Source organism: Nerophis ophidion, linkage group LG15 (assembly GCF_033978795.1).
Source record: "Nerophis ophidion isolate RoL-2023_Sa linkage group LG15, RoL_Noph_v1.0, whole genome shotgun sequence".
NCBI classification, from domain to species: Eukaryota; Metazoa; Chordata; class Actinopteri; order Syngnathiformes; family Syngnathidae; genus Nerophis; species Nerophis ophidion.
The window spans coordinates 22,129,579-22,142,221 of NC_084625.1; the positions used below are offsets into that span (position 1 = coordinate 22,129,579).

Here is a 12,643-nt window from a genome sequence, read left to right on the forward strand (position 1 = left end):
ATATCTAATAATAATATTTAATTTTATGGGAATTGAGTGAAAATATTATGAGAAGAAGATCAACATTTATAATTGATAATTTAATGGGAAGTACTTTGTTACAAATAATATGTCATACTAATTAGAGACAGGTATACTTTTTGGAGACTATTCTTAGAACTAAAGTTTGACTATAAAAATAAATTAGTTTTAAATATTATGAGAAAAATCTGTATTTTTATGAGGATTCCAACATTCCAGAAAAAGGGTAGTAACATGAGAACATTTCCATTTACTAAAAGTTACCTTCCAATATTAAAGACAAAAAGTATAAATATCATTTGAAAAATCTATCTTGCCCTGTTGTGTTGAACCAATTGTCACAGTCCAAGAAGTATCGTAGCACAATACGCTGCTGTTATTATCGTTTAACTGAAACGCACATAACTATCTCTGTGTGAAAGAAGCTAAAGTGTGTCTTTGTGTACCTTGCAGCCTTCAAGCATATTGTGACCCCAGTATCCCGTCTCACACATGTCACAGGCGTCTCCCTCAGTGTGGGCGGGGCATATGCACTCCCCCGTCTCATGATGGCAGTTCCCACCCGTGTGGTTGCAGGTGCATGCTGGGAGAAGAATTGGACATGAGTGGAACATTCAGACGCTGTCGTAGATAAACACGCTGGCCTCCACGTTTACCTGTGCAGCCGTTGGCATGAAAACCGAAATAACTGCGGCCGCACCGATCACACTTGTCCCCATCGACGCCGTCCACGCATTGGCAGCGGCCATTGTCATCGCACGAGTCGGCTAGAGATCCTGACAGGTTGCAAGCGCATGCGACGCAGCCACGCCCACTCTGCAGTCCGAAGAACCCGGACTGAAGGAAACGCCGCAAATGTTATGACTTCCGATGAGGACGTTTGGAAAAGGGGGACAAGGGATGATGTCTGACCTGGCAGCGGTCGCACGCCAGTCCGGTCACATTCTCTCTGCAGGCGCACTGTCCCGACGTGGCGTCACAAACGCTCGACAACGAGCCGCCGACATCGCAGCTGCAGTCTGCGCAACGCACAGACACACAAATGAAAAGGATTCATGTAATGGCGCAAATCCCTAAGTGTGAACAGATCTCCGTGTGAAAGCCACAATGTCCAGCATGTGACAGTTAATCTGACATGTCAAAGGTCAAATCTAATCTGGATTTGGCAAGATCAACATTCCTATGCAATAAAACGCATGCACACCTTGGCAATTCTTTTCATGCACGGCGTCGCCATAGAAACCGTCCGCACACATCTCACAGTGTCGCCCGCCCGTGTTGCCGCGACAACGCAGGCATTCCCCGGTGACGGCGTCGCAGTGTCCCTCCTCACTGATGTCCACGTTGTTGTTGCATTCGCAGCGGACACAAGTTCCGCCCAATACCTGCGGGTTACCATAGAAACCGCTGGAACACCTGGAAGAATAAGCAGAAAAGCTTTTTAATCTATTTGTTCTACTTTATCAATGTTTGGAGTACATGAGAAACTGGAAAGGAACAAATGATGCTTCCGCTATCTTGTTGAGTTAATAAAAATAAAAATCACAGGGTTGCCTTTAGCCACAGCTTTTCAGCCAATTGTTTATAATTAGAGACCCCAGCGACTATTTGCTGAATTAAGTTATTTACAGTAGATAACTGGACAGTCATTCTTACTTCTGGCAGTTGGTCCCGGTGTATCCGTCCTGACACTTGTCACATGTCACATGACCAAAAGCATCCAACAAACATGTCGGACTGAAACTGAAACACGAGCAGGTTTAATTTTTTTTTAAATTCCGTGATGTAGTTAGTGTTATATGAGGACCGATGACGGGACCTACCTGTTAGACACCTCTGTAAGAGGACATGGACAACGGCGACAATCATCCACTGTCCCCTCTGTGGCGTCGCCATAGAAACCAGGAAGACACTGATCACAGTGAGGACCAGTCGTGTTGTGTCTACAACCCTAAAAGGAGCAACAACGCTGGTATTTTATCATGGTCGTGAACGAGAAGTGACTTTTTGACGACTGTCCACACCCACCAGGCAGATGCCATTGACATCACACTCGGAGGCGTGGTCGTTACATTCGCACTGCATACAGTTTCCTCCGAACAGGACTCCGCCCACCCTGTAAAAACCTGAAAGACACGACTGGACGGACAAAAGGACGCTCACGTTGAGGCGCCGCAACAACAAGCAAAGTGTCCAATTAAAGGAGGTGACCTGCTAACCTCACAGGAAGTGCCATTGTACCCCCATGGACATTCACACGCCTCCATGGCGACCGCCTGGACGCCGGATGGAGATTGAGAGTCAGCTACATCCAAAGACACGAAGACGAGTCTGAAAGAAACGCATCAATGTAACATAAACTGTAGAAACAACACCAGTAAGTAATCAGATTACTGCATCCTCACTGTATTGCTCCACTGGCTGAGACGTTCAGGTGAACGCTGACCCTCAGCGAGGTCACCTCAGCAAACACAGTCAGCAGGTCGTCACGGCTAACCTGGACACCCGTTTGCTCGTTGACAAACTGCTTGGGGAGCATTGCTACAGCAACGGAGTGCTCGGTTGACGGGGAGAGGGAGAGAACGCAAGGTGGCGAGAGGTGAAGGACTCGCCCGTTGCCCTGCGGAATAGACAAGGCTCATTCTGTGTTCTGGACTACTTACGGACGCCATGAGTGTAGTTTCAATACCTCCATGATGACGTCGACCTGAGCGGGAAGGATGACGTCCGATGGGCCGTGATGGACTAAAGAAAAATTAAGGAAACCTCCATAGGACGACAGCTGGGGGGGACAGAACGTCAGGAGGACTTTGGACAGACGAACAGGCAGTCAGAGAGACAAGCTCCTACCTTGTTACCTAGGAAACTATCAGGTGCCACCCATGAAAGCTCTTGTTGGCTGTTGATTGATCCAGAGGAAGTGTTGCTGCTTGAAGCAGGCAACTCATTGCCGAGGATGGCTGGGGATTTGTGGAAGGGGCGGAGCCAAGCATCAGTGGAGACCACCTGCAAAACAACATTGTCACAATTTAGTGGCAATAAATCAAGAATGATATTTTGCTTACATACATACTCACATATATGTGATGATCAATATATTGGGGGAAAATACACAGTGATATTTTGTTAAAAAAATGAGGGGTGTCTTATATTAAAGCTTTTAACAATAGATAACGCAGTAAAATTACGCGTTTACATAGACTCTTATGTAATGAAAGCACTGCCTTTCAGCAAAATGTATCGCTGAATGTGTTTTGGTCTGTGTCATCGTTGTGTTGGCTGTGACCACTGACCATGAGACGCAGTGACCACAGGCGAAGTGCAGGTGAAGTGAAGTGAATTATATTTATATAGCGCTTTTCTCAAGTGACTCAAAGCGCTTTACATGGTGACACCCAATATCTAAATTACATTTAAACCAGTGTGGGTGGCACTGGGAGCAGGTGGGTAAAGTGTCTTGCCCAAGGACACAACGGTAAAATATATTTAATAACAAAAACTAACGCAGCAGGGAAGGTTAAACAGTCGCAAGCCGCATAGGAAAAGCTATTCAACATTGACGAACAGAGCTCAATGGTTTTTTTTTTCCTGAGGGAACTCTCCTGAAGGAATCAATAAAGTACTATGTATCTATCTAGAGCAGTGGTTCTCAAATGTGGGTACCCGTACCCCTGGGGGTACTTGAAGGTATGCCAAGGGCTATGTGAAATATATATTTTTTAATATTCTAAAAATAGCAACAATTCAAAAATCCGTTATAAATATATTTATTGAATAATACTTCAACAAAATATGAATGTGAGTTAATAAACTCGTGAAAATAAATGCAACAATGGAATATTCAGTGTTGACAGCTAGCTTTTTTGTGGACATGTTCCATAAATATTGATGTTAAAGATGTCTTTTTTTGTGAAGAAATGTTAGAATTAAGTTCATGAATCCAGATGGATCTCTATTACAATCCCCAAAGACGGCACTTTAAGTTGATGATTACTTCTATGTGTAGAAATCTTTATTTATAATTGAATCACTTGTTTATTTTTCAACAAGTTATTAGTTATTTATATATCTTTTTTTCCAAATAGTTCAAGAAAGACCACTACAAATGAGCAATATTTTGCACTGTTATACACTTTGATGAATCAGAAACTGATGACATAGTGCTGTATTTTACTTCTTTATCTCTTTTTTTAAACCAAAAATGCTTTGCTCTGATTAGGGGGTACTTGAATTTAAAAAAATGTTCACATGGGGTACATGACTGAAAAAAGGTTGAGAACCACTGGTCTAGAGAACAGGGCTGACATAAAAAGTATCCTGATTGGTAACCAGGAACAGGTGTGTGCCCATTGCCAATCAGTGACAGATGCGGGAGCTCGCGCTCAGACAGGAGAAGTAGTGGAAAAGTGGAAACAAAAATAAGAGCGATAGACAGGAAATAAAGTTAAAGTTAAAGTACCAATGATTGTCACACACATACTAGATGTGGCGAAATTATTCTCTGCATTTGACCCATCACCTTTGTTCACCCCCTGTGAGGTGAGAGGAACAGTGAGCAGCAGCGGTGCTGCGCCCGGAAATCATTCATGGTGATTTAACCCCCAATTCCAACCCTTAATGCTGAGTGCCAAGCAGGGAGGTAATGGGTCCCATTTTTATAGTCTTTGGTATGACTCGGCTGGGATTTGAACTCATGACCTACCGATCTCAGGGCGGACACTTGTGTTCTATGAGCACGAACGATACAATGAGTATGCTGCCGCCCTTGTGGCCACAACCAGTAAGGAGATTTTGTGCGTGCGTGACCTGTGCTGCAGACCAGGTGGAGCTCTCGCAGACGTCCGACACGCCGAAACAGAAGCAGTCGGTGCAGCCCAGCGGGTCGTCACCATGCAGGTTGTAGAACCCGGCTTTACACAGGTCGCAGTGAACCCCCATCACATTGGCCTGTGGGGAACAAAAAAGTTGAAAGGTTGAAAATGACATCCCCGTAGGGGTCAAAGGTCCGCTCCGGTCCTACCTTGCAAACGCAGTCGTCGCACGGGTCCATGTTGAGGCTGCCGGCGAGGTTACACTCACAGCGAGAGCACATGGGGAAGTTCCGGAAGCCAAAAGCACAGCGGTCACATTGGCGGCCTGTGAAGCCTTTTCTGCACACACACTGGCCTGCACTTGCACCTTCACACACACACACAAAATTAGCAATATGAGTAATGATAAAGCAAATTATGTATAAATGATAAAAGTAACCTGGCAAAGTGTGGTCTCTGCTGCAGATGGAGGACTCTGCTCCTCTCAGATCACAATCACATTCCACACAAGGAGCGTCAGCGTGAGGAGAAACCTTCACACACACACTTAATGAGTTATCACCACCACCGCACTTCTGTCTTCTTATTGTGTGACTTTTTGCGTTGTGTACCTTGCCTGGTCTGTAGTACCCGTCAGCGCAGGTCTCACAGTTGATACCGGCTGTGTTCTGCTGACACTCCACGCAGACTCCGCCTCCTCGACGGACGCCTCGGATGTCCACACTCAGCTTGAGATCAGCCACTGTCTGATTGTAGTAACAGTCGCTGGCTTTGTTGTGACAGTTACACTCTGAGACACACACAAAGATGGAGGAGGCGTTTACATATTCATGCTACTTATAGTTCGCCTGAATCTGTACAGAAGCAAACAGAAGATCTGTGTATTTTTTATCCAGTGCATTCCTGAAAAGAGAAAATCCTCCTGTCATGTGACTAACAGTTTTGCAGTATAGCCACGAAAACAGTAGCGCACTCCTGTCATATGAAGCTCCCTGTGACCTCGCCCGGACGCGGGTCACCAGGGCCCCCCTCTGGAGCCAGGCCCGGAGTTGGGGAACGATGGCGAGCGCCTGGTGGCCGGTCCTGTTCCCATGGGGCCCGGCCGGGCACAGCCCGAAGAGGCAACTTGGGTCCCCCCTCCAATGGGCTCACCACCCATTGCAGGGGCCATAGAGGTCAGGTGCAATGTGAGCTGGGCGGAAGCCGAAGGCAGGGCACTTGGCGGTCCGATCCTCGGCTACATAAGCTAGCTCTTGGGACGTGGAACGTCACCTTGCTGGGGGGGAAGGAGCCTTAGCTAGTGCGCGAGGTGGAGAAGTTTCGGCTAGATATAGTCGGACTCACTTCGGCGCACAGCTGTCTCATGTTTTGGACACTCGGGTGAAAAGAGGGGCGGAGCTTTCTACTGATCACTACCTGGTGGTGAGTTGGCTGCGAGGGTGGGGGAGGATGCCGGACAGACCTGGCAGGCCCAAACGCATTGTGAGGGTTTGCTGGGAACGCCTAGCAGAGTCTCCTGTCAGAGAGAGTTTCAATTCCCACCTCCGGAAGAACTTTGAACATGTCACGAGGAAGGCGCTGGACATTGAGTCCGAGTGGACGATGTTGCGTACCTCTATTGTCGAGGCGGCCGATTGGAGCTGTGGCCGTAAGATGATTGGTGCCTGTTGTGGTGGTAATCCTAGAACCTGTTGGTAGACACCGGCGGTGAGGGATGCCGTCAAGCTGAAGAAGGAGTCTAATCGGGTTCTTTTGGCTCATAGGACTCCGGAGGCAGTGGACAGGTACCGACAGAAAGCGGCGTGCGGATTCAGCGGTCGCAGAGGCAAAAACTCGGACATGGGAGGAGTTCGGGGAAGCCATGTAAAACGACTTCCGGACGGCTTCGAAGCGATTCTGGACCGCCTCAAGAAGTAGAAGCAGTGCAGTGTCAACAGCGTATATGGTGGGGATGGTGTTCTGCCGACCTCGACTGCGGATATTGTGGATCGGTGGAGGGAATACTTCGAAGACCTCCTCAGTCCTACCAACACGTCTTCCTATGAGGCATCAGTGCCTGGGGAATCTGTGGTGGGCTCTCCTATTTCTGGGTCTGAGGTTGCCGAGGTTGTTAAAAAAGTCCTCGGTGGCAAGGCCCCGGGGGAGGATGAGATCCGCCCAGACTTCCTTAAGGCTCTTGATGCTGTGGGGTTGTCTTGGTTGACAAGACTCTGCAGCATTGCATGGGCATCGGGGGCGGTACCTCTGGATTGTCAGACCGGGGTGGTGGTGCCTCTCTTTAGGAGGGTGTGTTCCAACTATCGTGGGCTCACACTCCTCAGCCTTCCCGGTAAGGTATATTCAGGTGTATTGGAGAGGAGGCTACGCCGGATAGTCGAACCTCGGATTCAGGATGAACAGTGTGGTTTTTGTCCTGGTTCTGGAACTGTGGACCAGCTTTATACTCTCGGCAGGGTCCTTGAGGGTGCGTGGGAGTTTGCCCAACCAGTCTACATGTGTTTTGTGGACTTGGAGAAGGCATTTGACCGTGTACCCCGGGAAGTCCTGTGGGGAGTGCTCAGAGAGTATGGAGTAAAAGACTGTCTGATTGTGGCAGTCCGCTCCCTGTACGATCAGTGTCAGAGCTTGGTTTGCATTGCCGGCACTAAGATGGACCCGTTTCCAGTGAGGGTTGGACTCCGCCAAGGCTGCCCTTTGTCACCGATTCTGTTCATAACTTTTATGGACAATATTCCTAGGCGCAGTATGGGCGTTGAGAGTATCTGGTTTGGTGGCTGCAGGATTAGGTCTCTGCTTTTTGCAGATGATGTGGTCCTGATGGCTTCGCCTGGCTAAGATCTTCAGCTCTCACTGGATCGGTCCGCAGTCGAGTGTGAAGCGACTGGGATGAAAATCTGCACCTCCAAATCCGAATCCATGGTTCTCGCCCGGAAAAGGGTGCAGTGCCATCTCCGGGTTGGGGAGGAGATCTTGCCCCAAGTGGAGGAGTTCAAGTATCTAAGAGTCTTGTTTACGAGTGAGGGAAAAGTGGATCGTGAGGTCGACAGGCGGATCGGTGCGGCGTCTTCAGTAATGCGGACGCTGTACCGAATTGTTGTGGTGAAGAAGGAGCTGAGCCGGGAGGTAAATCTCTCAATTTACCGATCGATCTACATTCCCATCCTCACCTATGGTCATGAGCTTTGGGTTTTGAACGAAAGGACAAGATCACGGGTACAAGCGGCCGAAATAAGCTTCCTCCACAGGGTGGCAGGGCTCTCCCTTAGAGATTGGGTGAGAAGGTCTGTCATCCGGGAGGAGCTCAAAGTAAAGCCGCTGCGCCTCCACATCAAGAGGAGCCAGATGAGCTGGTTCAGGCATCTGGTCAGGATGCCACCCGAGGGAGGTGTTTAGGGCATGTCTGACCGGTAGGAGGCCACGGGGAAGACCCAGGACACGTTGGGAAGACTATGTCTCCCGGCTGGCCTGGGAACGCCTCGGGATCCCCCGGGAGGAGCTGGATGAAGTGGCTGGGGAGAGGGAAGTCCGGGCTTCCTTACGTAGGCTGCTGCCCCCGCGACCCGACCTCGGATAAGCGGAAGAAGATGGATGAATGGATGGATGGCTTGGGCTTTTAGCTCGGGAGCGAGCACGCTCATCTCTCATGTTGGATACCAAGGTTCGAATCTTGGGCAGAACAGAAAAGCAGGAAGTGAACCAGGTGGGTTACACAAGGTACTTCTGTCTTTAACAGAATCTATGACTACCGTTTTTGCAATACATGGCTAAAAAAAAAAAGCAGAGCGGTCTTATCATATAGAGGATCTTTGACTACTATTTTGCAGTAGATTCCTAAAAACAGCAAAGCTCTACTCTCATATACCATATATGATATTTGACTGGTATTTATGCAGTAGATTCTTAAAAACAGCAAATAACTCCTGTCATATTAGGGATCTTTTATTGTTGTTTTTGCAGTAGATTACTAAAAACACCAAAGCACAACTGTCATATTAAGGACCTTTCATTGGCATTTTGCAGTAGACTATGAAATACAGTAATGCACTCCTTTCATTTTAAGGATCTTTTATTGGCGTTTTTGCAGTAGATAACTAAAAACAGCAATGTACTACTGTCATATTGAGGAGCTTTAATTTGCGTTTTTGCAATTGATTTTTCCAAAAACAGCAGAGCACTCTTGTCATATAGAACACCTTTGACAGTCATTTTTGGAGTAGATTACTAAAAACAATAAAGCACTCTTGTCGTATAGAAAAATCTTTGACAGGCGTTTTTGGAGTACATTATGAAACACAGTAAAGCACTCTTGTCATAAAGAAGACCTTTGACAGGTGTTTTAGGAGTAGATTAATAACAACAACGAAGCAGTCTTGTCATAAAGAAAACCTTTGGATGGCGTTTTTGGCAGTAGATTCATAAAACTAGCAAAGTACTCCTGCTATAAAATTAATAGTCGGCTGCTTTTTCCCAGGTCATTTCTAAAAGGAGCAGAACACTACTATCATTAAGACGATCTTTGACTTATGTTTTTGATTTCTAAAAAGAGCAGAAAAAACAGCAGGACTCTTGTTATTCAGAGGATCTTTGACAGCAAAGCACTCCTGTCATATAGATGACCTTTCAATCAATCAATCAATGTTTATTTATATATCCCTAAATCACAAAGTGTCTCAAAGGGCTGCACAAACCACTACGACGTCCTCGGAAGAACCCACATAAGGGCAAGGAAAACTCACACCCAGTGGGCAAGGCGAACTCACACCCAGTGGGACGTCAGTGACAATGATGACTATGAGAACCTTGGAGATGACCACATATGTGGGCAACCCCCCCCCTCCCCCCCTCCCCCGCTAGGGGACCGAAAGCAATGGATGTCGAGCAAGCCTAACATGATACTGTGAAAGTTCAATCCATAGTGGATCCAACACAGCCGCGAGAGTTCAGTTCGATTTGACTAGTGTTTCATTTTTTGATTGGTGTTTTGAAGTAGATTCCGAAAAACGGCAGAGTTGTCCTGTCACACTCTATCTAGGTTCTTGTACCACTCCCTTTCGTAATAGCATAGAAATAGACAAGTAAAAAAACAAAACTCCATAGATCATGGGTGTCAAACTCTGGCCCGCGGGCCAAATTTGGCCCGCCGTGTAATTTCACTTGGCCCTTGAGGCAATATCAAATTAACATTAGAGCTGGCCCGCCGCTGTAACACCGCATTCACCGCTAACACTCTTACTTGCCAACCCTCTCGATTTTCCCGGGAGACTCCCAAAGTTCAGTGCCCCTCCCGAATTTCATCCCGGACAACAACATTTGGGGTGGGCTTTAAAGGCACTGCCTTTGGCGTTCTCTACAACCTGTCTCCACGTCCGCTTTTCCTTTATACAAACAGCGTGCCGGCCCAGTCACATAATATATGCAGCCTATACACACACACAAGTGAATGCAAGGCATACTAGGCCAAGAGCCATACAGGTCACACTTAGGGTGGCTGTATAAATAACTTTAACACTGTTACAAATATGCGCCACACTGTGAACCCACACCAAACAAGAATGACACATTTCGGGAGAACATCCGCACCGTAACACAACATAAGCACAATATACACCCCCCGCTATCACCAATCCCCGTCCATCTCAATCCCACCACTGAAAAGAGGCATTAAACTTTTATTTACATTTTATTTGATATGCCATTGATATTTTTTAATTATTATTACAGTATTATTTCAAACTTGATTTTGCTTGTCACTATAAAGTTATATAAGCCTTGCTTGTTCAATATTCAATGCAAAACTTGTTTGGGTCCCTATTAAAAGGTAAATTTTTTCAACCTTGGCCCGCGGCTTTGTTCGGTTTTAAATTTTGGCCCACTCTGTATTTGAGTTTGACACCCCTGCCATAGATGGATGACTTACTTTCACATGTGTTGCCATCAGTGACGGTTCCTGGTTGCCATGGCTGCTGATGGTAACCGGAGCAACAGTGGTTGCAGCTCTCTCCGCAGGTGTTGTGTTCACATACACACTGTAGTTTCTACACGCACACACGTGTATAGATTGCATTTGAGGTGTAAGTGGTATGAACAGGTATGGATGAGAGTGTGGCGTTACCTTGGTAACAGGGTCCAGGGGACAGCTTTGAGCGTGTCCATAGCAGATACACATCCCGCCCACAGAGATGTCTTTAATGGAGTAATAATACTGAAAAGAACACACTTGCTTTCACGAACCAGCGATGGGAATCACGTGACCAAACATGGCTGCAGGTCATACCCGACGGGTCACAATGGGGTCGACTTCCCGCGGGTCTCGCACGCTCAGCGTCATCAGGTCAGCGTTCAGCGTCCTGATTCGCTGCAAGCGAAGCCTGATGAAACGAGCCGAGGTGAAGTTCAAGAGTTCCGGGGTCAAATCGTCCGCTCCGGGTCGACTGTTAATCAGCGATGTGTGAATCTGAGAAAATTACAGGGGTTCAAAGTTCAAGTAGTAGTCAAGTCAAAGGTCAAAATAAGGGCTAGTCGGCAGTTTCACCTCGCCATGCTCCAGAGGCTCCAGCCGGGAGTAGTACGACGTGCAGATCACCTCCGTGTCTCCCTTGTAGGTCGGAGGGCCGAGTCTTGGCGTGATGTTGTAACGTGACAGACATTCGGAGTCGCTGATGGCGTAAAACTGCCATGGGTCAAAGGTCACGCCGTCCAGGGACCGCTCCAGAATCCAGTTGCCTAAATGGACGAATACGCAAATTAGCAGCATTTAGAAAAGAAAAGGGTGATCTCCACTTAGTAGCTCTAAAACATTAACAGTTGTTGCGGTAGTTTAAAAAAAAAAACGGACTCAACATGAGTTTTCAGCTTCACTGGAGATGTCCGATAATGGCTTTTTTGCCGATATCCGATATTCCGATATAGTCCAACTCTCCCGCTCGACATCCATTGCTTGCCCACATATGCAGTCCTCTCCAAGGTTTCTCATAGTCATCATTGTCACTGTCACCGACGTCCCACTGGGTGTGAGTTTTTCCTTGCCTTTATGTGGGCTCTACCGAGGATGTCGTTGTGGTTTGTGCAGCCCTTTGAGATACTTGTGATTTAGGGCTATACAAATAAACATTGATTGATTGATTGAACTCTTAATTACTGATTCCAATATCAACCGATACCGATATATACAGTCGTCGAATTAACACGTTATTATGCCTAATTTTGTTGTGATGCCCCGCTGGATGCATTAAACAATGTAACAAGGTTTTCCAAAATAAATCAACTCAAGTTATGGAAAAAAATGCCAACACGGCACTGACATATTTATTATTGAAGTCACAAAGGGCATTATTTTTTTAACATGCCTCAAAACAGCAGCTCGGAATTTGGGACATGCCCCCCCTCGAGAGCATGAGGAGGTTGAGGTGGGGAGGTAGTGGTTAGCGGGGGGTGTATATTGTAGCGTCCCGGAAGAGTAGGTGCTGCAAGGGGTTCTGGGTATTTGTTCTGTTGTGTTTATGTTGTGTTACGGTGCGGGTGTTCTCCCGAAATGTGTTTGTCATTCTTGTTTGTTTGGTGTGCGCATATTTGTAAAAGTTTTAAAATTGTTTAGATGGCCGGTAGTGGGTAGAGCGGCCGTGCCAGAAACCTGAGGGTTGCAGGTTCGCTTCCCACCTATTCACATCCAAATCACTGCCGTTGTGTCCTTGGGCAGGACACTTCACCCTTGCCCCCGGTGCCGCTCACACTGGTGAATGAATGATGAATGAATGATTGGTGGTGGTCGGAGGGACCGTAGGCGCAAACTGGCAGCCCCGCTTCCGTCAGTC

At 47.1% G+C, this 12,643-nt stretch overlaps 1 protein-coding gene across 1 annotated transcript in view; it reads right to left on the reverse strand.

The window, feature by feature from the left end:
- lama1 (laminin, alpha 1) overlaps positions 1–12,643 on the reverse strand; it is a 60,393-nt gene that overhangs the window by 24,955 nt on the left and 22,795 nt on the right. Inside the window, exons 7-25 of the mRNA XM_061922498.1 lie at positions 11,365–11,555; positions 11,107–11,286; positions 10,945–11,034; positions 10,750–10,867; positions 5,444–5,622; positions 5,272–5,365; positions 5,042–5,199; positions 4,828–4,968; positions 2,872–3,027; positions 2,711–2,803; positions 2,427–2,641; positions 2,241–2,352; positions 2,050–2,160; positions 1,845–1,972; positions 1,678–1,764; positions 1,226–1,437; positions 934–1,040; positions 678–858; positions 468–604 (exon numbers count right to left, since the gene is read on the reverse strand). Coding sequence (XP_061778482.1) covers positions 468–604; positions 678–858; positions 934–1,040; positions 1,226–1,437; positions 1,678–1,764; positions 1,845–1,972; positions 2,050–2,160; positions 2,241–2,352; positions 2,427–2,641; positions 2,711–2,803; positions 2,872–3,027; positions 4,828–4,968; positions 5,042–5,199; positions 5,272–5,365; positions 5,444–5,622; positions 10,750–10,867; positions 10,945–11,034; positions 11,107–11,286; positions 11,365–11,555 — 2,690 coding nt within the window. The remainder of the gene's footprint in view (positions 1–467; positions 605–677; positions 859–933; positions 1,041–1,225; positions 1,438–1,677; positions 1,765–1,844; positions 1,973–2,049; positions 2,161–2,240; positions 2,353–2,426; positions 2,642–2,710; positions 2,804–2,871; positions 3,028–4,827; positions 4,969–5,041; positions 5,200–5,271; positions 5,366–5,443; positions 5,623–10,749; positions 10,868–10,944; positions 11,035–11,106; positions 11,287–11,364; positions 11,556–12,643) is intronic.